At 41.6% G+C, this 25,000-nt stretch overlaps 3 protein-coding genes and 1 long non-coding RNA gene across 5 annotated transcripts in view; 3 read left to right on the forward strand and 1 right to left on the reverse strand.

Moving 5' to 3' along the window:
* The window catches only part of LOC124402827, a 7,917-nt gene extending 7,344 nt beyond the window's left edge, over positions 1 to 573 (forward strand). The window contains exon 4 of the long non-coding RNA XR_006928798.1: positions 1 to 573. This exon is cut by the window's left edge and continues 289 nt beyond it. This is a non-coding gene — a long non-coding RNA (uncharacterized LOC124402827).
* The window catches only part of clcn2a (chloride channel, voltage-sensitive 2a), a 36,882-nt gene extending 31,103 nt beyond the window's left edge, over positions 1 to 5,779 (reverse strand). For both annotated transcript variants that reach the window (XM_046876111.1, XM_046876110.1), the window contains exon 1: positions 4,603 to 5,779. The gene's annotated coding sequence lies outside the window, so the exon portion shown is untranslated. The remainder of the gene's footprint in view (positions 1 to 4,602) is intronic.
* A 413-nt stretch (positions 5,780 to 6,192) lies between these two features.
* thpo (thrombopoietin) lies at positions 6,193 to 12,658 on the forward strand. The gene is made up of 5 exons (XM_046876267.1): positions 6,193 to 6,407; positions 7,925 to 8,055; positions 9,628 to 9,714; positions 9,814 to 9,978; positions 11,681 to 12,658. Exons 1-5 carry the CDS (start codon positions 6,365 to 6,367, stop codon positions 11,837 to 11,839), a joined length of 585 nt encoding a protein of 194 aa, XP_046732223.1. The 5' UTR covers positions 6,193 to 6,364; the 3' UTR covers positions 11,840 to 12,658.
* A 987-nt stretch (positions 12,659 to 13,645) lies between these two features.
* The window catches only part of zfyve9a (zinc finger, FYVE domain containing 9a), a 15,558-nt gene continuing 4,203 nt past the window's right edge, over positions 13,646 to 25,000 (forward strand). Inside the window, 12 exon segments of the mRNA XM_046876265.1 lie at positions 13,646 to 13,919; positions 16,119 to 16,213; positions 16,330 to 16,437; positions 17,873 to 19,273; positions 19,276 to 19,310; positions 20,209 to 20,308; positions 21,209 to 21,385; positions 21,467 to 21,633; positions 21,752 to 21,848; positions 23,331 to 23,453; positions 24,060 to 24,215; positions 24,678 to 24,902. Coding sequence (XP_046732221.1) covers positions 16,368 to 16,437; positions 17,873 to 19,273; positions 19,276 to 19,310; positions 20,209 to 20,308; positions 21,209 to 21,385; positions 21,467 to 21,633; positions 21,752 to 21,848; positions 23,331 to 23,453; positions 24,060 to 24,215; positions 24,678 to 24,902 — 2,551 coding nt within the window. The 5' untranslated portion in view covers positions 13,646 to 13,919; positions 16,119 to 16,213; positions 16,330 to 16,367.

Genomic DNA, 25,000 nt, shown 5'->3' on the forward strand with positions numbered 1-25,000 from the left:
ACAGCAGTGTGTCATTAGCAGTCCGTCTGTGTGGAGGTGCTGATCGCTGTGTGCTCAGGATCTCCTCAGGTTCATGAAGACTCTCAGAGGATGTTTTTTTCTTTCTTCTCTGTCAGTGAGGTCACCGCTCAGAGAGAAGAAAGAGCAGCGTGTCGAGAATAAAACATCTCACAATCTTTCAGAGGATTCAGGAAGTGCTGAGCTGCATACCTAATGCTAATGCTAGTCTAAAAAAAACAAACAAACCCCAGATATCATGGTTTATAAAGATGAAGATTATCTCTGCCTTGTCGTTGCAACACACACACACACACACACACACACACACACACACTGCTCCACACTGGACTTCCTGTTCACTCAAGCTTGTTCTGGACACTTGGTTCTTGAAGGAATGTGAACTTTTTCCAGTTGCGTTTATCAAACATTAAGCTTTTAAACTTCTCCTTTCGGTTTGCAATGTGAATAGTGAGACGAAGCTTGGTGCAATTTTTGGTTAAATTTTTCTTAACTGAAGATTGGTGTAACCAATCAGATCACAGATCCTACTGCATGGTCCTACTGCACCAAGCTTTATCTCTCTCACATCTACAGTAAGTGAGCAACGGAGAAAGTGGTTTTATCTGCATCTTTGCCTCGTTTACATCGTCGGATGGATGATTCGCACATCGTTTGTTCAGGGAAAATCGTTTCGGCTGATCAGATAATCGTGTTTTTTAACTGGGTGCTTCGTGCTCGAGTTTCACTGTTCCGTTGGATTTTGTCAGTACTGCAAACTGTACACACATTCACATGAGCCCCAACGTAGCGCGCCAACGAGAGACTTAAATCCCAGCTGGGTAATATTTCTTTTGTGGGGTTTTAGTTTCTTTGGTTTGAGTATTTCATGTTGAGAAATTTCTCGTGATGTGAACATTGATGAAAATAAGTTAACCTTATCAATCAGTTAATACATGTTTGTTTATTGTTTATACAGTAAAATCTCCTGTTATCTGGTTATAATTCATTATTTTCTGAGTGATAGAAGTGAACACTCATAACAAACACTGGTCTGAAGAGTGAATTACAGAAGTTTTTGAGTTACTTTGGTAGTAAACACATTATACCTCACGTGTGAAGTTAAATTGTAAGTTTCCCGAGAGGGCTACATTATAAACACCTAAACTACACAATACGGCTAAAAGTATTGGGACACACGACTTTTCCACCCATATGTAGTTTTTCCCCAAACTTTTAACACACATTTTGTAGATACGCAATTGTTTAAAACGTCTTTGGATGCAGGAACATGATATTTTCACTTCACTTGAACCTGAAGAACCAAAACCTGTTCTAAAGCCTCTGTGCCTGCTATTATGTTATTATTCTGATTTTCCTACCAGGCTTTTTTTCTAATCTAAAGTTCATCCAATTATTATTTACTATGAATTGGGTATGTGTGTGTGTGTGTGTGTGTGTGTGTGTGTGTGTGTGTGTGTGTGTGTGTGTGAAGAATGTCCACACCCACATGCAGTGTGTGTTTCAGGTATGAGAGGTCACCGCAGGGAAACAGAAAGGCGAGTTGGGACATGATGTCTTCAGCACAGTATTTATCACATACATTTTCATCAGAACTGACAGTTCACACACTTAATCATGGTGGCGTTTCAACTCCAGCTGTTCTCTGAGACGCTTTATTTTAGTACAAACAGAGTGGATGAAATTGTTATCAAGAACAAAGATAAAATACTGAGAATGTGCAGAAATAAAAAATGGGTTCATTAAATACGTCTATAACCAATCAGATCACAGATCCTACTGCATGGTACTGTAACCAATCAGATCACAGATCCTACTGCATGGTACTGTAACCAATCAGATCACAGATCCTACTGCATGGTACTGTAACCAATCAGATCACAGATCCTACTGCATGGTACTGTAACCAATCAGATCACAGATCCTACTGCATGGTACTGTAACCAATCAGATCACAAATCAGATCACTATAACCAGTCAGACCCAAGTTTCTGCCTGCTACATTAAACTGTAACCAATCAGAGCTCAGTTCTTTCCCATGGTAATATTCGCAGTTATAACCCAGTTTCTTGACCAGTACATCTAAACAAACAACACAATTCCCACCCACTACATGTAGTTCTTAGTTCTTGCCCAAAGCATAAATCTATAACCAATCAGTACAAAGTTCCCACACACAATATGACAGAATAACCAATCACAACATGGTTCTCATCCACTACATGGCTCTGTTACCAATTAGAACACAACTACATGAGACTAGAACTAATCACAATGCAGTTCTTGCCCACTGAATACCAGTGCAACCAATAGGAACACAGTTCTTTCCCATTAAAACACAATACAACCTTTAAAGGAACTCTGCAGCCACTTTGTTTGGATAATTGATGTTCTGCTGTTTGATGTAAGATGGATTTGATGAGTTTAATGGATGAGCATTATGATGTCTATGTGGAAGATAATTGAGATTACGGTTATATCTTTCTTCCAAAACATTTTCAATCTGAGACGTAATGCTCTCCGTGTTCTGCTCGGCCTCCTTCCTGTGTGAAGAATCTCTTTCAGTTAAGAAAAATGTAACCAAAAATTCCACCAAGCTTCGTCTCAGTCTCCGTTTCCCCTCAGTGAATTCAATGGTGTTCATCAAGACTGGTATCTCTGAAGGCATCTTCTGAGCGCGACAGTCGTCCGAGCAGCCCTGTAGCATGAGAACAAGGTGCTCTGAAGCCCTGAGCGCTAACACACTGACCCAATTCACAAAAAACTTCTCTTATGTTCTTTAAATAATTCAGCATGCACGTCTGAAGTTCAGAGCGTCTCTGTTCTGTATTTACTGACCGACGGCACTCTCTCTGAGCAGGAGGTCCGCAGTTACGCTTTATTACGGTTCGATATTCCCGACTCGCACGGAAAGGAAAGAGACGGGAAAAAACGTTACACCTCATTATTTAAACATCAGAAAGACTTCGAAACTGAAATGGGCAAAAATGCGCCTCCGAATAACTGCCGTCCGTTACGCCATTAACTGTTCCGCTGTAAAGCCGACGGGGCTAGCCAAGGAAATCTTATGATGTAACACTTTATGCAAATGAGAAAGAAAGCCAGATACCATCCATGATATGTATTTGTGGTCTAGAGGGAGTGAAATTGTTTTTGCTTTGAAGAAAAAACACGGCTTTGCTTCCCTAACATCGGCTGAATCAGAAGATGTTAGCCTTCCTAGCAGCATTACCACTAAGTGTCATTTAAGTGAAAAAGCCAGGATCGTGGTTTATCTTCTTTTGTCATATAAAATGTTCAGAGAAAAAGTACGGCTTGGAATGAAGCAACGGAGATCATTGGTTCTAGTGAGTTATGTAACTAGTATGTAGCTAGTAGTTAGCATGCTTTCTAATCAAATTTTAGAACTAAGCTTCTATAAATTCAAGCATGTAACAAATAAACTTTTCTCTTCAGTTCAGTGGTCATTTACCCTCAGAGCCAGAAGGGGGCAGTGTGTATTACACACCACTCCTTTAAAATCCATATGAAAACGTTTCGGTTTATCGCTTCATCTGGATGTAAAAAACACACCAGACATGCCATGAGCTACATTCTAGTGTGAACTAAAAGTAGCATGAAAAATCAAAAAACCTAAATAATTCAGAATTTATCTACTACCTTGTGGAAAACAATCCCAGTTTCTCCTCTCACTTGGTGGCGCTCTAGAAGACAACATTTACGTACAATTGGGGTTAAATGGACATAAACATACCCTTTCACGTTCACCACCACTGACCTTCTAATCCACCCCACATCTATTTCAAATTCCACCAGTAATTTCTCCACCACTTCCACCACCAACCAGCTTCCATTTCCACCCCCACCCTCACCCCACCTGCATTATCAACTCCGCCAAATTCTCCATCCCACATGTATTTCCACCTCCATCACCGGCTCCATCTCCAACTCCACCCCACCTCTACATCCGCCTTCATCTCCATGTCCGTCTCAACCGTCACTTTCACCATCTGTCCTAAATCCATCTAATTCTCCGGATTGCAAGACTGAGATGGAATATGCCATGAGCTGCAGCAGATCCCTGACCTCATCTCCTAAAAGACTTCGCTGTGGAATCACCAAAATGCAAAAGTTTTTTTTCCTGAGTTCCAGGAAAACGCAGTGTTTGGCTGAGGAGGCACTTCCTCTGAGCTACATCTTTCTGGGTTTAATTGGAGGGACATGATTAGAACCAGACCTGATAAGGTGATGTTCAGATCCACTGTTACGCTTCACCTCATCTGTTCTACAGAACACAAAGCAGCACCTTTTTTACGCTATTTTATTTCTACACAACACACTGATGTCATGCCCTTGAGCTCCAGCTCTCCAACACGTCCTTCAGAATGGGCACGAAGGAGAAAAGACGAGTGTGCGATCAACGGATGAACGGATGGTGGAAAGAGTGTGTGATGTGATGATGATGGTGATGGTGATGTGTTCAGAGACTTCTCAGGAGATCTTCTTCTTCTCAGCAGCCTGTTGCGAAAAGCCAGAAGATGCAGCCATCAGTAACAGGTTGCACATTAAAGATATGGCACTCACCTCTCTCTCTCTCTCTCTCTCTGCGGATTTTATTCTCCTTTTTTCCTCCTCTTTTTTTCTCTTCTGTTCTTTACACGCTCCGTTTGTCACCTGCGCAGCTCCATTCCACCGAATCCGACATCCTTCTGAGAGCAGGATGAGAAAAAGGCGTCACGACGCGCAACTTCGGATCTGTTCCGATGTGAGGAGGAAGAGGAGGATGAGGAGGATTCAGAGCGCGTGCGAGAAGACAAAAAATACAAAAACAAACCAGAAACAAACAAACGGCGGCGCGTCCGCCATCGCGAGCACCGACACCGGCAAACTGTCCGTGTGTGTGTGAGAGAGTGTGTGTGTGTGTGTGTGTGTGTGTGAGAGAGTGTGTGTAGATCCAGACACTGATGGTGTGATGCAATGCGGCTTCCGTCAGCGGTTTGCCTCCGATAATCCACGTGACGCGGCAATTAGAGCATTAATATGCCAAATATATGAAGTCACACACGCGCACACATGCGCGCGCACACACACGGTGGTGCATGAACGACAGGTAACAGGTGTGCGCGCTCCACGTCCTTATAAACCATGTGTTAACTGAAAAGTGTGTGTGTGTGTGTGTGTGTGTGTGTGTCAGTTACGTCATGTCATCCATCCTTCCTTCGTTCTCTCTCTCATTAGGTCAATGAGAGAAAAATGAGACAGAGAACAGCACTGACACTGGAGACTCCTTCCATAAATGTTAGATGATTAATCAGTAATCACGTAATTAGAGAAAGTGGTCGCGCTCTGTGACACACAATAGATTTTATAATTTTATAATTGTGTAATCCCTGTTTCTTCTTCTAAATTGCAATTTGATTTGCAGTTCACGTCACAGGCAGCAGGGGGCATCGAACATCACACACCGCTCCTTTAAAACTCAACGCTTATAAATGCTCAAGTGGAGATTTCTAATAAAACTCTGTGTTTTCGGATCTCGATTTTGGAACCGGAACGGCAGAGGAAGAACGTGACAGGCTAATCTGATAGCTATAGGTTTGCGTTACTCTCAGGAATGTTAGCATTGTGGCTGCAGTAAACGTCTCGGCTGATCAGATACACGTTTGGAGGAAAATGGAAAACACAGCTGTGGTGGACTTCGTCCTTTGTGTGGAAACATTTACACAGTCATTTACCAGACTGAGAAGATCAAACACACACACACACATATCAATATTTGCTACAGCTGATTAAATAAACCTAAAATTGTCACCTCTGAATTTTCTTGTGGTCTTTTACGTATAAATCAACACACACACTTTAGTTCACAATGAACCATATTTAGAGTAAATGCAAGTAAGTGAATTTGAGTGCAGACTCGAGGCCACGTCAGTGACGTTTGTTCTGTTAAACATTAATCGACAGCATCGGCGTAACAGATTTTACTCGTTTTGCTTTTTTTGGACAGAAAAAGTGAGTTTTAGAGAGAAAGTCTGAGTGTGGGAACATGTGTTAACTTAAAGTGAAAGAAAAAGGATCTGATAAAAGTGTGTGAGTATGTGTGTGTGCATGTGTGTGGGTGTGTGTGCGTGTGTGGGTGTGTGTGCGTGTGGGTGTGTGTATGTTTTGGAAAGTGGGAGTGACAGAGACAGGAACATTGGAAAGAATCTGAAAGCGAGAGTGTAAGAGTAAGAGTGTTTTGTGTGTGTGTGTGTGTGTGTGTGTGTGTGTGTCACATCCTTCAAATGGTGGACACACAGATTCTGGTGTCTCAGTCTCTCTTCAATGCAAAGCCTTCTCCAATGGAATGGAAGACGATCAGGGAGTGTGTCGCACTCACGCTTTCGCACGTGAGTAACTTCATCTCACACACACACACACACACACACACACACACACACACACACACACACACACACACACACACACACACACATTATCTTCACCTACACAGTTATCATACTTCATACTATTCATTTAAACATCATTTTACTTTAGTAACTTTATTATATATTATTAAAATGTATAATAATTATATATATATATTTGTGTGTGTGTGTATTAAATAAGTTTATACATTTTTATTATTATTATTATTATTATTATTATTATTATTATTATTATTATCTGGAAAACAAACAATATTACCCATTTAAAATCAATTTTAAAATAATAAAGAATATATAAAAATAAATAAAACAGAGGCTTGTAACACTAGTAATTTTATAAAAAAAATTATAAAAAAGGAAAAGGAATATTTTTTGTGATTTAAATAAATGTTTATAAATGTATACACAGCAATATAATATAATATAATATATAATTTGATGTAACAACATAATATAATATACAATATAATATAATGTAATATAATATAGACAAAATGTGTTAGTGATATTATAATGATAATTTAGTCTATATAATAGAAATTGTTTTATTTATTTATATATATATTGAGAGAAAGAAAGAGCACATTGAGATAACTAATTAGAATATGTTATATTCATTCATGTACTGAATAAACAGTTGAATGTGTTTATAAACTCAGTTTGGAGGTTTTTCTTTGTTTTTTCACCCAGAATGTAACGCTGTTTCCCAGAAACACGCCCTGCAGCCACAGTTACTTTTATATTATAGTTAAAATACGTTCTATTTATAGCAGATCACTAAGTGACACTAACAGGTCCATCACAAAAAAGACTTCACTCGGAAAGAAAGAATCAGAAAAAAACTTTTATTTTGGTTGTTTTTTAAAGAGAAATGAATTCAGAGCCCAATGAAAAGTTACAGTATATAAATATTACTCTTAGAATTAAATGCACATAAAAAATAAACATCCACAAAATGAGTGAAACTGATTGATCATGTGATTCCACCATGCAGCCGTAAACACGATGTCTCAGTAATACATAAATAATAAAGTGATAAAACACACGCGGGACGACGTCCTGACCGTGTACTAAAAACAAATCGATTTTATTCAGCAGAGTGTCACATTTGTTTTATGTTAATTAGGATTATGACATCATAAGACTGAGATTTATTTTTCTCATTGACGCACTGTAGTGTCTGGCGTTTATTCGCTTACTTCTATCTACGCCATACCTCCATAGTCCCGCCTTCCAATATTTAAAGCTGACATAATGCTGTAAAAAGAATCCTTTTCTGCAGAAATATAAAATGATGGAACTTTACAATGCTGTATGGAGCGAGGAGAAGCTTTCTGGAGAACCTTTATATGTTACCAAACAGGTTCTTGATCTGACTCTCGACAGCAGATATTTACTCACTGTGTGATCCTGATATTAAGGTCTGCTTTTTTGTCTCGTCTGTCCCGTTCCTCCTGCTGTCATGTCACCGGCTGCAGAAGCTCTGTTTCTCCTCCTGAGTCTGGTTTTGTCCGATCTCTCTCATCCCGAAGCCAAACCACTCGACTTTGTGTGTGTCAGCGAGGCGAGGAAGGTCATGAACAAGGTCAAAAATCTGCAGGATGATCTGGTAACAACCGTTTATTTGTGTCTTTATTATTTGAATCACGCTCCTGTGTAGCGTTCTCGATTACACAGCTGTTTGAAACGGCTGCATGAAAGGTTCTGCGCAATAATTTTCTGTTGTGTCATTTTTATTGAATCTCTGTGAGCATGCAAACCACGATTACAGCTTTCTTCAGATTCACGCCCGGGTGTTTATTACACAGCGAGACCCAGAGCTGCTCGGCTGAGGAATTCCTTTCATCTGCTTTTAAACCCCTCAATCAGACGGGACTTTTTATGATGCCGCACTAAAGTCGTCTCGGGGGGTTCATCAGCACTTAATTTATTATTTCTTTTCCTGATTCTCTGTACGTATTCAGCACTTGGAGGCAGGTGTGAAAGATGCTGTGAATTGTAAATAAAAGTGTCTATAGTTTCTTTTTATTAATGAACTAAATGAAAAGCAACTGAACAGAAGAGAATCAGATCAACATTTATTATGTCACTGTTTACCTGAAAAACATCAGCAATTCTTCTTCAACACAGCTTTTGAAGGAACTCAGCAGGTAGTTTGTTCCAAACAGCTTGGAGAACTGAGCACAGATCTTCTGTAGATGGAGGATCCTCAAATCCTTCTGTCTCTTCTTGTAATCCCAGACAGACTCCATGATGTTGGATCCTGTGGACCCCAAAACTACCACTTCCAGGACTGTTCTTCTCTACACTGAAGATCATTCTTAATGACATTGGCTGTGGGCTTGAGGTCGTTGCCCTGCTACAAAATAGATTTGGGGCCAATCACATGCCTCCATGATAGTACTGCATGATGGAGAAGTATCTGAGATGTTTTCTTTAGTTGTCTGCTGATGGCACTGCTGGACAACTTTTGATGTTGAAGGGAAGTAAGCAAGATGTCTCTTTCATCTGCTGCATTAAGTTTCCTTGGCTGACCACTGCATCTATTCTTCTCAACATCGCCTATTTTATGACCAGCACATCTGGAAACCCCAGTCTGCATTGAGATCTTTGCCTGAGAGAGACCTTGCTGATGCAGGAGAACTACATTGTGTCTTGTTGCTGTTCTCAATCTTGCCATGATGTAGGATCTGTGACATGAAACGGTCTTCCACACCCTCACCTCAGTAGCAGAATTTGGTTCTTTGCTTAGTTTGAAGCTCCCACAAAGCTGTTTCTGTTTCACTTCATCACTGAGCTGAAATTAATGAAGAAATAGACAGAAGACAAAATGACAGATAAAATTGATGACCATTAGCACCTGCTTGGTGGAAGTGGTTCATCACATACCTGAGTCTGATAATACAAAATGCTGATTCTGAGCAGGTGCACAGCAGGAGTGTGGAGACGGAAGAACTGAAAGATAAACGGTCTCACACCAAATACTGATTTAGATTTCAATTCTGTTCATTTACTTTCCACTTTGAGCTTTTTAAATAAATTAACATAAAAAAAATAATTATTTAAATAGTTTGTTAAGAATTTAGGTTCAGGTTAGATTTATAGCACAGCATGCTGATGTGTGTGTGTGTGTGTGTGTGTGTGTGTGTGTGTGTGTGTGTGTGTGTTTTGTCTTTAACAGGCCCAGTGCAGTGCTGCAGCCTTCCTTCCTGCTCCAGTCCGAACTCCATCCATCAGGATAAACATGATCATCTGGAAAAGCAAACCTGTGAGTTCAGACCTTCAGAATCTAAAGACAAGAAAAACATCTCAACTGCTGCTAAAGGAGAAATAAAGTCTGTATGTGCTTGTGTGTGTGTGGTTCCAGATCGCAGAGCGCAGAGCTGAGATCCTGCAGTCTTTGCGGATGTTGGCGCAGGATATTCACAACGCCAGAGTCAGAAGCCAAGCAGAGTGTGCGCTCAGACTACTGGAGCTCCTGGAGCACAACATCTACAACTACATACACACACTCACACAACTACACACCCAGGTATACACACACAACATCTACAACTACATACACACACTCACACAACTACACACCCAGGTATACACACACAACATCTACAACTACATACACACACTCACACAACTACACACCCAGGTATACATACACAACATCTACAACTACATACACACAACATCTAAAACTACAAACACACACACACACAACTACACACCCAGGTATTCACACACAACATCCAAACTACACACCAAGGTATACGCACACAACATCTACAACTACTCCAAGACTCTTCTGTTCACTTTTTTTGTTGCAGATTAGTTTTTTCTTGTCAGTTTCTCCTGGCTGGCTCGCCAAATTATTCGATTTTTCTGTATTTGCTTTGGGTGGCTCGTCAATGTATTCGATTCCTCTAATACACACAATAAGGATGCTTCACCAGAATTCTTGTTAGGGTGAAGAATTAATTGAAGTAAGCAGTGTAGTGAGTCTTCAACAGCGTTTGGCCCACACATCTTTTATCTTCTGTATGGGTCTTCTTGATAAAACCCCACAGATGCAGCTGATTGTATCTAAAAGGGAGTCACAATGTAAATGTATTTGATTAATGATAAACAATCTTTCAATACCCAGTTATACAACTACATACACACACTCACACAACTACACACCCAGGTATACACACAACATCTACAGCTACACACCCAGGTATATATATATATATATATATATATATATATATATACATACACACACACACACACACACACACACACATATATATACACACGCACGCACGCACACACACACACACACACACAAAATTACACACTCAAGTAAACATACACACACACACACACACAAGTGCACAGTCTTATCTGTAGTGAGGTAATCTGGAACACTTCAGTGGAATTTGTGGATTTTGGATTGGGAATGAGTTCTGATTGGACGTCTTTCTGTCCTTCACCCAAATCCTTCCTGGATTCCCGTAATCTATGCTGATATGCTGCACCCTGACATCGAGTCCCAGTGACTTTAGTGACATTCCAAAGTGCATGTGTGAGACGTATCAGATTCCAGGGACCCTGGAGAGACTGAAGTCATATCTCACAGTTGCTTCTGGGAACATCCAGGAATCCTGCAGGAAGAGTCGGAATTTCTGGGATGTGATACAGAAGTCTTGTCTGATGTTTTCCTACAACTGCACGTGCTCAAACTGTTTTTCCATGTTTTACACCACAGTCAATTTTTAAGTTATTACACATCATGCACGTCTTTTTTTTTATCCATTTATAGTTACATTTAATGTTCTAGATGATCCAAAATATGATGCTTCCATTAAATTATAAGCACAAAGCATCAATCCTCTGACACTGGAGACTCCTTACATAAACACAGCACAGACATTTCTTACAGAAATCTTCATGTGTGCCATGAACCACTTGTTGCTATAGAAACAATAATGAATAATGTAAGACCCTTCTTTCTGACCAATCAGGATCGAGAACACGACGTGTGCTGTTTCAATCCAGATTAAAATATATTAGTTCATATTTATATTAATTGCTGCTTTAAACGATCCAACATGGCCGACCAAGTGAGACGTAACATGCTTCTCTTTTCTGTGTAAACAGTCTAATCCAAAGATTTTGAGATTAGATATTATTAAAAATCTGATCTAAACCGCATAATGTCATAAATGAATTGAATGTTTGTGTGTTTATTCCAGAGTGGGTCGGACGTCCCGAATATTCTAGACCCTCCTGTTCAGATCGTCTCGCAGGATCTCGGTCGGGTTCTGCAAAACTATGATCGTCTGATCTCCAGAAAACTAGAATGGCTTGTTAGCGAAATGGCAAAAGACTGTGAGAACAAAGCAGCTACTTGATACCCACAAGTGAGGATCCGGGGACAGGAGACCAGACGGTCAGAAGGCCAGACACTTGTCAGGATGCCTTCTGAGACTGCGCAGAAACAGAGACAGAGCGCCATCTGCTGGTGAAAGATTCCTGCACTTCCTCCTGCACTTACTGAGTCCACATCAAGACATGAAGATCTACAGAAGATTCTGAACAAAACAGACATTTTCTAAACTCTTTCACTTTCTTTCTCCTTCTTCTGGACTTTAAACATAACGTCAAAAACATTATTTTTTTTACAGAGATTCTATTTTTTTTCCCCATCGTCTCTTTCATACACTCCTGTGAATCAATTTACACTTTGCCATTTATTTATGTGTTTTTATTTCTTTTCCTTCTGAATCTGTTCCTGCTTTTACAAGTACAATGTCAAAAATAACAATAGGTAATTAAATTTCATTTACAGGAAAAGTTCAGTCAAAAAACGTCTCTCAAAGTGAGCAGAAATCTGAGCTTGTCTTGACCTCAGTCGTTTCCTTCTGTGGTTTTGCACAGGCTAATGGAGAGAAATCTGGGCTTTTTATTTGTCAGATCCCAGCCATGTTATTAAGCTGGGGTCAGTGTGCAGGTCAGAGACATGGTTAGGAGCCTTGCTGAGGGGCCCAACACAGGCAGCTTACTGATTTTTGGGGTTTGAACCCATAACCTTCTGATCAGTAAACCAGGGCCTTACACACTGAGCTCCCACTTCCGCTAGTAATGAAGCTATAGACACTCAGAGCCACCAGTTTAGCACTTGCACATTTAATACACTGAAACTATTTTATTAAATATATAAGTTTGTGTTCCTTTTGTTGTGTTTATGGACATTCACATGGTTAAAACTGTTCCTTTAATTTGTGTTCAAAGCAGGAAATAATGTTTTACCCACTGTAAAAGTGTGTGTGTGTGTGTGTGTGTGTGTGTGTGTGTGTGTGTGTGTGTGTGTGTGTGTGTGTGATATGTGTAAATAGAATATTATTATTATTAAAACTGAAGTACTTAATGCTAATGTAATTGCAGCTTAAAAAAATGCTCAACGTAATAAACGTTTTCAGTGATGCCAAATTAAGTGGTTTATAATTTTATAGATAAAATCATGACCTTTATGAGGGAAACTGCAGATTTTGACAAGTTGAGCAGATTTTTGTTTAGAACTTGTACAGCAGTGAGTTGTTTTGCTGTCGATCGCCTCGTCTGCACCTTCGCTGGGAACAGATTCGTGTTTGAGGTCTGGATTTTCTTTTCTTTTTCCAATTTAGTTTTGATGTTAATCTCCAGAAAACACATCAGCTATAGAGGGATATATATATATATATATATATATATATATATATAAACACATACATATATATATATATATATATATATATGAGAGAGAGAGAGAGAGAGAGAGAAATATGGCTAACATTTTGTTGTAATGTTCTTTTACATGTGCATTTTTAAAGATTTTTTTAGATTAATTAGTATATTTTGTGTGTATTTTTTATTAAAAGCTACAGAACTACAAAAGGGATTTTCCGCCTCCGACACGCAACAACTCGTTTTTAATACGCGATGTTATGACATCATGACGTTGAGATTATTTCGTCTAAATGAATTACAATAATATTAATAATTATATAAAAAAAAAAAAAAAAAATAATAATAATAATAAACATACGCAGCCGCCTACCTGCCTGGGTGCGCGGTCACGTGACCCGACGCCGTCGCCATGCTCTCGTGCTCTGGAAATCCAAAACCCCACAAGGTTACGAAACGGGCGCCATTTTGGCTCCGGCGCGTCTCGCTGCGTGGGAATCCCGCGCAACTCTGGGCTACGGTGCGCTGGAGCCACAATGGCGGGAGTCCTGCGCTGCAGTTCCCAGTAACCTTCCCTGGTAGGGAGCTCGGGGGAGGGAGACCACCGCATATTACGCGCTAATACTTTTCTTCCCGAGGCGAGCGGGTGCGTGTGCGTGTGCGTGTGCGGGGCAGGAGCGTGTGGAAGAGGCCGCTGAGGTGCTGGATTCCCCCGCTGGAATGTTCCTGATCCCAGTTTCCTTGCGGTGAAGGATGGGAGTCCTGACGGTGAGGGGGTTTATGGAAAACGCCACAGTAATATTGGAGCGCTTTTTTTTAAAAGCTTTGACACTGATAATATAAATATAAAAGTATAGATAATCTCACTGTACTGCACTTATTCACCTGCTTCACAAAAACTACTTGTTTCTGCTTCTGCTAGCTCAGGCTAATGCTAACTCGCTCTACAACACTACCGTTATTAGCATGCGCCATAACATTCATATCGGTGTTTTATTTTAATATAAAACTATCATCTGTATCGGACCCACGTGCTCGGGTCGATCCTTCACGTCCCTTGGCTTTAAGTTATCAGAATGTCAACTTGGATAAAAGTTGTAAAAATATGTTTTGTTGTTGTTTTGTAGTGTAGCGGCTCAGGAATCGGGCGATACTGTCGGAAAATATCGCGATACGTGGAGAACTTTTTCGCTCGGTATCGGTATCGGCGAGTTCATGATATGGACCGTGATATGAAGTTTCACAAGTTGAGACAGTGAGTTAGGCCTAGAATAAATATTAAATAAGAAAAAATGTTTTGTGTAAATAATATAATACAGAAATTAATTGTTTACATCACATCGTTTAAAAAAAAAAAATCTAGAACCTTATTGGTTTATCCAGAATTACTCCAATTTGTTCATGTAGTCTTCTAGAGGTCGACTGATTGACCGGCCGCTCGATTAATCGGACAGTTTTGGGCGTTTTTTAATTAATTGGCATTAGCTGATTGTTCTGCTGAACTCCCCCTTACCAGCAGGTGGCAGTAATCTGTATTCGGCCCAAACAGGAAACTGTAAATATATTTTTTTGTCTGCTAAGTGACAAAGAAGAGCAAGAATGAAAACACGTGTGTTCTGTTTTTTTTTTCCTATTTTTATTCGCTCCGCCGGCCGTCAGCTTGGTGTGTCCCAGGCTTTAAGTTCTTATCTTTCGTACTTAATCTTGAAGTAAATCTTTTATTGGTTAAATATGAATCTGTTTTGGGGAGTGAATAGGAGAGTAACAGTTCAGATCTGTATTGTTGGTGATCCTTCACCCAGCTGTAGTGGAGGTTACAGGGAGACTCGGGAGGTTTGTGTTGCTCAATAAAAGTTTAATTTCTGCGTCACGTCTTATTAATGAAGAATGATCCCTGAGGATCTGTGTCTCTGTTCATTCATACACCACAGGAAGTGGAATTTCTTAAACATTTCTAAACGACAGACATTAAAACTGCACTTCCTGTCGACCCTCCTAAATGACCCAGGGTAACGAACAATAACAGGAAGTGAGGTCATGACAGATTCTGTGATATTGAACTCCAGATTCTGTGCACAAATATACTGCTCTGATATCTCACTGTGTGGCCAAAAGTTTGTGGACACCTAACCAATACAATTTTATGCTTTTGGGTGAACCTGCTCCTCACTGTAAACTCCACTCTTCTGGGAAGATGTTCAAGGTTTTGTGTAAATTCATTTAGACGCAGTGATGTGTGTTAAAGTCAGGAGGTCAGGAGGCCTGGGGTGCAGTCAGCATTCACGTTCATCATTTGTGATTAATCGCAACTTTATCACACATTTGTATCTGTTTTTATTATCCTGTTGATTTTGAGCCCTGTATGAGAATGTGTGTGTGTATAGCTGTGCACCCCCATTGTGAATGGTTTGACCCAAGAGCACACCCACATTGTGAATGGTTTGACCCAAAAGTACACTTAAATACACACTTTTTCTCAAGCTCTACCCCTCAGATGTAAATGGTTTTGTCTGATTATGAACACCCACTGACACCCCCCCTCCCAGACTAAATGGTTTGTCCCGACTGTATATTTCTTCTCACCTTCCTCGTGATTGTGCTCTGATTCACGCTGCCTCTGAGGCCCGACTCGAATCTTAAACTAACTGTAAAATGTGTCGACTCGGCTGCTTGGTAAAGTGGCTGCTCGGCAGAATCTGGCGTCTCTGGAGTAATCTGTCCCACCACTGCTCACTTCTCCTCCTGTAAGAATTCCACTCGCTGGGTGAGTCACCGTGTACGGCCGTGTGATCACTGTGCTCACCAAAATGCCGCCTTAACACCATGTCGTGTGTGAGAAATCAGACTCAGGAACCATCAAGAGAATTTACAGCTTAGCTTTATCCAGCAGAGGTGTTCAGGTTCTCCAAAAAGGGGTTCTCTGATGTAAAACGTGATCTCTGCCTGACAGCTTGTTTTTTGATCCAGGTTCAGCCGCCTGGTGTGTGTGAGACCGGATGAAGCTGAGACAGCAGAGATCTGAACACTTTTCTGGAGAACTTCTGAAGAGGACCTAGGTGCAGGTGAGGGTCAGGACTCTGATACGTGTTCTGGTGTATCAGTGTGTTTATAGGGCTGGAGATAACGATCAAAACACACAGCGATGTTGTGTACGTTACCGAGCGCACTACTCTCACAGGTTCACACTGCACACGAGACAGTGGAGCTTCATCACCCATGGAGAATTACTTCCAGGCTGAGGCCTTCAACCTCGACAAAGTGCTGGACGAGTTCGAGCAGAACGAAGGTTTGTCACCTCCATTACACACTGACGCCCTGCAGGGGGCGCAATTACACCTTCATTACACCTTCACCTGCATGATCAGATCTGTTAAACCTCTCTCTCTCTCTCACTGTTCTCTCTCTCACACTGTTCTCTCTTTCTCTCTCTCTCTCTCTCTCTCTCTCTCTCTCTCTCTCACACACACACACACTGTTCTCTCTTTCTCTCTCTGTCTCACACTGTTCTCTCTATCTCTCTCTCTCTCTCTCTCACACTGTTCTCTCTCTCTCTCTCTCTATCTCACTGTTCTCTCTTCTCTCTCTCTCTCTCACACACACACTGTTCTCTCTCTCTCTCTCTCTCTCTCTCTCTCACACACACACTGTTTTCTCTCTCTCTCTCTCTCTCTCTATTTCACTGTTCTCTCTCTCTCTCTCTCACACACACACACACTCTCTCTCTCTCTCTCTCTCTCTCTCACACTGTTCTCTCTCTCTCTCTCTCTCACACTGTTCTCTCTCTCTCTCTCTCTCTCACACTCTCTCTCTCTCTCTCTCTCTCTCTCTCTCTCTCTCTCTCTCTCTCTCTCTCTCTCTCCCTCTCTTACACACACACACACACACACACTGTTCTCTCTCTCTCTCTCTCTCTCTCTCACACACACACACACACACACACACACACACACACACACACACACACACACACACACACACACTGTTCTCTCTCTCTCACACACACACACACACACACACACACTTCTTTCTCTGTCTCTCCTTTCTATTATTTAGAAAGAAAATAAGACAATTTATTTGTAAAAAGAAAATTTAAAAAGTTACATTTAAAAGGAATAAAAAAGACACATTAAATAAAGTTTTTCGCCTCTAGGGGGCGCTCTCGTAACTGTATAATGCAATGGAAAATCTATCGGTGCAGATTAATCGGCAAAACCGCTGAATCGTTCGATCTCTAATCAGCATTTCTTATGTCTTATTCATTATCATTTAAAAATAAGTGGAATATTCTGAGCACGGAGCAGCCTGCTGATGCTGGGACACGCAGGCTAGCATGCTAAATCAGGTCAATTAATCAGGAATGAACATTACCCAAAGGACTTTGACTTTTTTTTTTTTATTGATGTCATAGAGCAGAGTACATGTACTTTACCCCGGTGAATATTCACTTTTTGATTATGGAGGCAGCTCACGTTCACTTTGTGTAGAGTTCTGAATAAATTATTTTATAAACACTGTCATGCAGGTATAATCAGGTGACTGTCAAACCTGTGAAATTCTTTACGTTAGAAAGGAAAAACTCTTCGAGAAACCGATCTCACATCAAGGATTTAATCACCCCTTTCTGTTCTGACCTTGTTTCCAAATTTATCTCCCATTACTTTCGTTCTCCTTCAGAAGCAGTTCCTCTAACGCGTTTGCTCTTTTCTCGGTGTGACTCGTAGATGAAACTGATACCCCGGCGCTTACCGGTGCCAAGTGGACGCAGATTCTCGCTCCACCGGCTCACCTGTTGTCCCTGAACCCCGCCTTGACTCATTCTGATACACGAGACGGCCCCCTCAACTTCAAACCTCTGCTCCAACCTTTGAGTTCCTGCAGCTCCTCCGTGGTGGAAGTGACCGCGCCTGAAGGGAAGCAGGAACCTGAAACGTGGAGTGAAGAAAGGCTGGCGGATATCCACAGCCCTCCTTTGCTCCAGCCCAACATCGGCAAGCTGGTCAGCGCTGACGGCCAAGCGCTGGATTCTCCTCCTGCCACCAGGGCGGTAACGGAGAACGGGTGTCCACCAGAGTTAGGATGTAATGGGGTCAGTGAGGTTCCTCAACTGAGAGATGATCGAGATCCTACTCCCATTGATCTGCCCAGTGTCCTGGACTCTAGACAAAGGCAGCAGGAGAATGATGTTCCTGAGCAGGACATCACCTGTTTAAATGATGCCAGTTTTTCAAATCCTGAGGAAGGTCTTGGACAGGGAGTCTCCGAGTTGAACAATGGCGCTTTGTTGGTTGCAATGGAGTTTGAGGGCATCAAGGAAACGAGCGGAACGGATTATCATGTTGCTGTTCCAAGCAGGGGCGGTTCTGAGAAAGGAGAGAATGTTCCACAGGAACCTGGTGGTGGCACTCAGGAACTTGTAGTCGACCCAGAGTGTCATAGCTCTGGTACCATTCCGAATGGTACTCTTCTCAGGACAGAAAGCTTTGAGCAGGAAAAAATAGTTTCAAACAAGAAAGAAATGACGACTCAGGATCTGGTCGTCGAATCCCCACGGAACGAAAGATCTCATCCCAGTGGACTGGGTGAAGAAAGCAGTAGAGATCTGCAGGTCCATCCTACTCCTGCGCTTTTAAAGGAAGACTCGATAACTGAGGAGAAGGAGATGGAGGAGAGCAAACAGGAATGCTGCGAGCCTAACCGAAGCTCAGAGACGAGCTCTAAACTCAACAACGGACGGCTGCAGCTGGTGAGCGTTCCCTACGGTGGTGCACGGCCCAAACAGCCCGTCCACCTGAAGCTGCAGATTCCTCGATCCTTCTCAGGACAAGTCCGAAACGAACTTGGTTCCACTGGCAGGAACAAAAACTTGGAGGCTCAGTGCAGGGCAGGTGAACTCGAGTCGTCTTGCGGTTCTGTGGAATCTAGAGCCACGCGAGTCAACGGCGAGAACGGAGAGGGTTCCTTCGGCGTGAACGTCCCCTCGGAGAACCCTGATAACGATCTCCAGGCAGGTCAGCAAGGAGGCCTCACGAGGAAGCCGTTCAACTCACTTGGAGAAGTGGCTCCTGTATGGGTGCCGGATTCACAAGCACCCATCTGCATGAAGTGCGAAGTCAAATTCACCTTCACAAGAGAAGACACCACTGTCGGGCCTGTGGCAAGGTACGTTCTTACAAATAGATCAGACCCTGGTAGTTCTAAGCCTGAGAAGTTCTGCACTACATCTTTCTTGTGGAGCTTCTGCCACTAATTGCTTGTTAATGAGTTCCTTCTCAATGTCTGCATGTTTCTTACAGTTCTTGCGTGTAACAATGCCGAGTGAAATCGAAAGCAAGACCAGCAAATAATCCATGAATAATGTCAATGAGTGTGGTATGATCATTAGAATATTAAGCCACGCCCACCAGAACAGGTCTCTGATGGGGTACTCACTGAGCAGGTCTTTATACGGTGTGATTTATGTAAATTCGTTGTTTGTTTATGTGGAATCTTCACACGCCGGTGACTCGAGTAAACACGTCGATTAAAACATAGCGTATGATAAAAATGATAGTTGAGGCGCATCGGAAATGAGAGATTCGTTTTTTTTCCCTGGAATGCGTCACGCTGAACGCTGCATTACAGGATGTTAAAGATTTAAGAACTTGCACATGGGCTTGGAGGATGAAGGTCCTGCTGATGAAATGTTTTAAAATAGCTCAGGAAGAAACACGCCGTAATTTCCCCTGGCGGTAAACAAGCCGCCGCTGGCGACGACACAAACGCTGGAAGAAGTGAAAATGGAACAGGCTGAGGTGAGGTGTGATGGGATGAGGTGTGAGGTGTAGGGAGATATGATGAGATGTACAGCGTGGAAAATCTAAAACTAATCCAGTCTGAATAGAGCAGTGCTCCTCTTTACTCCTTCTGAGTAGTGAGATTCAAGATGGCTGCTGTGAACCTGATCTGTGTTTAACAAATAAAATGAATTGTGAGAGTCTTAAACAGACCCCAGTGATTTGAAAATGTGTGTGTGTGTGTGTGTGTGTGTGTGTGTGTGTGTGTGTGTGTGTGTGTGCAGGTTTTCTGTGCTGCGTGCTGCAGTCTGAAGTGCAGGCTGATGTACATGGACAGGAAGGAGGCACGTGTCTGTGTGACGTGTCATCACACTTTAACTAATGGTGAGAAAGTGGGAAAATATTCATGTGATCCAGAAGTAAACAGATACGAAAACTGATTCGGTTCAGTTTCTAATGTGAACGGAGATTTGATTCGGTGCCGCTTGAGCTCCAAAACACTCCACCGTGTGGATCTGATCTACATGAGTAATATATCTGTAGGTAAATTCAACTCTTGATTGTTTTATATGAATTAATACAAATAAATGAATGTTTAATTACACCATAAATATTTACCCAGTTTACCCAGTATGCTTAGTGCACCCAGATTACACCGCTTCTCCAGTTTGTTCAATCAACCCTTTATACCCAGTACACCCAGTTCATCCAGTTTACTCGTTATGCCAATTAAAACCTCTTATTCCCAGTATAACCAGTTTATTCAGTATAACTAATTGATATCTTGTTTACTCATTATACCCAGCATGATAATAAACCCAGTTTATCCCATTTACACACTTTATCCAGTATCCCCAGTATGTCCAATTTACTCAGTTTATTTATTGTCCCCCAGTACACCCACTTTCTCCAGTATACCCAGTTTACTTGTTCCATACAGCTCACTTATTATACCCAGTTTACCCAGTATGCAGTATAAAATTGTTCAGTTTACCACTTAAACCCCAGTATCCCCAGTTTACTCACGATCTTTGTCGTATTGTTGGAGATCGGAAGTGTCTGATCATCTGATCAAGCAGCAGAGATTGGAATTGTACTTGGGACAGAACTGTGTTCATGAAAGTCTTTCAGTAAAAAAAGAGAAGCTGTTTTTTTTTTTTTCTTTGTGTTTACAGTAAACATCTCCGTTGTATTCAGTACAGTTCCTGGTGTGAGAACCAGTCCAGGATTTCTTCATCCCTGCTGAACCTTCCTGAATTTTCTGTCTTTTTCTCCGTTTTCCAGCTCAGGCGTGTGAGAATCCAGGGAGCAGCTCAAGTCAGAGTCCGAACCCCAACAACCCGTCGGAATACTGCTCCACCATCCCCCCTCTCCAGCAGGCCCAAGCGTCTGGCGCCCTCAGCTCTCCACCTCCAACTGTCATGGTGCCTGTCGGAGTCCTCAAACAGCCAGGAGCTGAGGGTATCATCTCATCACTCGTACAAAATACATTTAACTGCCAATAAAAACACTTCCTGATGTTGGATGTTTGGGACCTTGTAGGTGCTCTGTCTCGTGAGCAGAGGAGAGTTTGGTTCGCTGATGGTATTTTACCCAACGGAGAAACCACAGACTCCTCTAAAGGACCTGCTCCGGACCTGAACCCAAACCCCACCCAACCTCCAGCTGTGTCCCAAGTCTCCAACAAATCCACAACCAGAGCTCACGAGGTGAGAAGAAGCTTTATTCTGAGCTGGTCTGGGGGATGTTCTCCTCTGTTATGGTCCTGAAGTGTGTATCTCTGTGTGATTGAGTGTGGGTTATTTTGTTCCTTCTCACACACCGTAGGCGGCTCACACTCCTGGAGCTCCGGTGGGAAGCTCGGTCTGTCTGATCCCAGAGGACGGACTTCCTCCCATCCTCATCTCCACTGGAGTTAAAGGAGGTACGGGAGGCCACATCGCAGGTGCTTTGCTCATCTTCACCTTTCATCTTCATCTTGCGTGCATTTGCACATAAACACCATCATCATCACTGTCTTCTAAAACCTCACGAACTTCAACCTCAAAAACATCATCTCCACCACTGCTCTCACCAACACATCATCATCATCATCCTCATCATCTTCTAAAACCTCACGAACTTTATCAACCTCAAAAAAACATCATCTCCACCACCACTCTCACCAACACATCATCACCATCTTCTAAAACCTCTCAAACTTCATCAACATCAAAAACATCATCTCCACCACCACTCTCACCAACACATCATCATCACCATCTTCTAAAACCTCTCAAACCTCATCAATCTCAAAAACATCATCTCCACCACCACTCTCACCAACACATCATCATCAACATCTTCTAAAAACTTCATTACCACCTTCATCAACACCAACTCCATCAAATGAAACATCAGCATCATCATAATCACCATGTTCATAAACATCACCACACACATTCCAGTCCTCACTCAGACCTGAGATACAATGTAGGAATAAATACATAGTACATACAACAATGGTCAGAAGATGATGGATAGATGGATGTGTAGATGGATGTGTAGATAGATGTGTAGATGGATGGATGTGTAGATAGATGGATGGATGGATGGATGGATGTGTAGATAGATAGATGGATGGATGGATGTGTAGATAGATAGATGGATGGATGGATGTAGATAGATAGATGGATGGATGGATGTGTAGATAGATGGATGGATGGATGGATGTAGATAGATGGATGGATGGATGTAGATAAATGGATGGATGGATGTGTAGATAAATGGATGGATGGATGTGTAGATAAATGGATGGATGGATGTGTAGATAAATGGATGGATGGATGTGTAGATAGATGGATGGATGGATGGATGTGTAGATGGATGGATGGATGTGTAGATAGATGGATGGATGGATGTGTAGATGGATGGATGGATGGATGTGTAGATAGATGGATGGATGGATGTGTAGATAGGAGAATGAATGTAGATGGTATAAACATGTAGAAATTTGGGTGAATGTACAGATAAAAGTTTTAGTGAGTGGAAGATAAATGATGGATAGAAGCACAGATATATAGACAATCGCATATACATAGTTTCCTGATTCTGTACTGAATGAGTGTGTGTGTGTGTGTGTGTGTGTGTGTGTGTGTGTGTGTGTTAATGTTCTCACACAGTAGTGTTGTGACTCTGTAGACACTATAATTACAGTAAGACTACAGCAGTCAACATAATGCACATTATTCCCATTTCAGTGTGATGTCATGAAGCCCCTCTACATCATGCAGTCTCTGCTCTGTGTGTGTGTGTGTGTGTGTGTGTGTGTGTGTGTGTGTGTGTGTGTGTGTGTGTGTGTGTGTGTGTGTGTGTGTGTGTGTGTGTGTGTGTTAATGCAGCATGGTCTCTGAATTGTTCTCTGTAGATTACGCGGTGGAGGAGAAGCCATCAGAGGTCCTGCTCCTTCAGCAGCTGGAGGAAGGAGGTCCTGAGCCGCTGGTGTTCGTGCTGAACGCTAACCTTCTAGCCATGGTGAAGCTCGTCAACTGTAAGCACAAACAAATATTTTAATAAAATAACTCGTATTTTAAATTTCTAAGAAATGGTTAAAAAATACAAAAATTTCACCAATAAAATAAATGTAGGTTTTATCGACCACCATTTATTGAGCTATATTTATTTATTTATTAATTACTACTCTATTTATTTATATTTATAGATTTTATATTATCAATACAGAGGTTTTTCCCGGCTTCTGGTCTGCTACACTGAGAGCACTATATAGTTTATGATGTTTAATTAATGAATTATATTATATTTATTAATAAATTTATCCATGTTTTTTTCCTTCAGCACATTTTTATGATTCAGTACTGGTTTCTATTTGTTTAGTTTTTTTGTAATAATAAAAAATAAAAACTATCGGTTAATTAATCGGTTATCTGCGAGTACGATTTGACCCAGTAATTCTTATTCTGATGATATGTGATGATGGATCCCACACATTTGATTCATTTCCTCATTGATGCAGGCTGAAAGCTCCGTAGTGAAATTTCACATAAATCCATGATTTAAATAATTAAGCAGTAAAGTCGTGTTAATGTTATGCTCTGCTCTGATGTGTGTTAAACCCCGCCCCAATGTGACCGTCCAGACGTAAACAGGAAGTGCTGGTACGTGATGTCGAAGGGCATGCACGCCGTGGGCCAGGCCGAGGTGGTGGTGCTGCTGCAGTGCCTCCCTGATGAGAAGAACATCCCGAAAGACATCTTCAACCATTTTGTGCAGCTTTATCAGGAAGCTCTCGCAGGTAAATAAATAATAATTACAAAAAAAAAAAAGCCATGAGAGACGGGGCGACGCGTGAGACAGGAGATTGTGTAGTAAAAGGAGAAAACAGCAGGAAGATGGAATTAAAGGGAATTACATTTCCCGAACACGATCTCCCTGCTGTTCTCAGCGGGGCGCCAATAATTATACACCGAACATTTGGAAGGAGAGAGGGAAATGTTTCATGACAAGGATGGGGGAGGAGAACAGAGAGAATGGATGTTTTCCTCTGAATGTGATGTGTCTGTGTATATAAGCAGTATTTACTGTATCTCACAAAAGTAAGTGCACCCCTTAAATTTCAGTAACCATTCTAGTATCTTCTGAACGGGACAATCATATATAAAATAACTGTGCAGCTTACAGATTTACTGTACACTTACTTTTGTGAGATACTGGAAATGTATAGGATTTTAAACCTTATACCTTATTTCTTATACAGGAAACGTGTTGAGCCACCTGAGCCACTCGTTCTTCACGCAGAGTTTCCTGGGCAGTAAGGAACATGGTGGGTTCCTCTACATCACCCCGACCTTCCAGTCTCTCCAGGACCTCCTGCTGCCCAACGCGCCCTTCCTGTTCGGGATCTTGGTGCAGAAGTGGGAGACGCCGTGGGCCAAAGTGTTTCCCATCCGCCTGATGCTGCGCCTCGGAGCCGAGTACCGCTGTAATGATTTCAGAACGTATTCAACTGAGTTTTATAGTATTTAATTAGGACAAAAGTATTTGTTTTCTATGGGATGGAAGTGTTTGAAGATCTCTTGC

The sequence above is a fragment of the Silurus meridionalis genome, chromosome 20 (genome assembly GCF_014805685.1).
Source record: "Silurus meridionalis isolate SWU-2019-XX chromosome 20, ASM1480568v1, whole genome shotgun sequence".
In the NCBI taxonomy this organism is placed as follows: Eukaryota; Metazoa; Chordata; class Actinopteri; order Siluriformes; family Siluridae; genus Silurus; species Silurus meridionalis.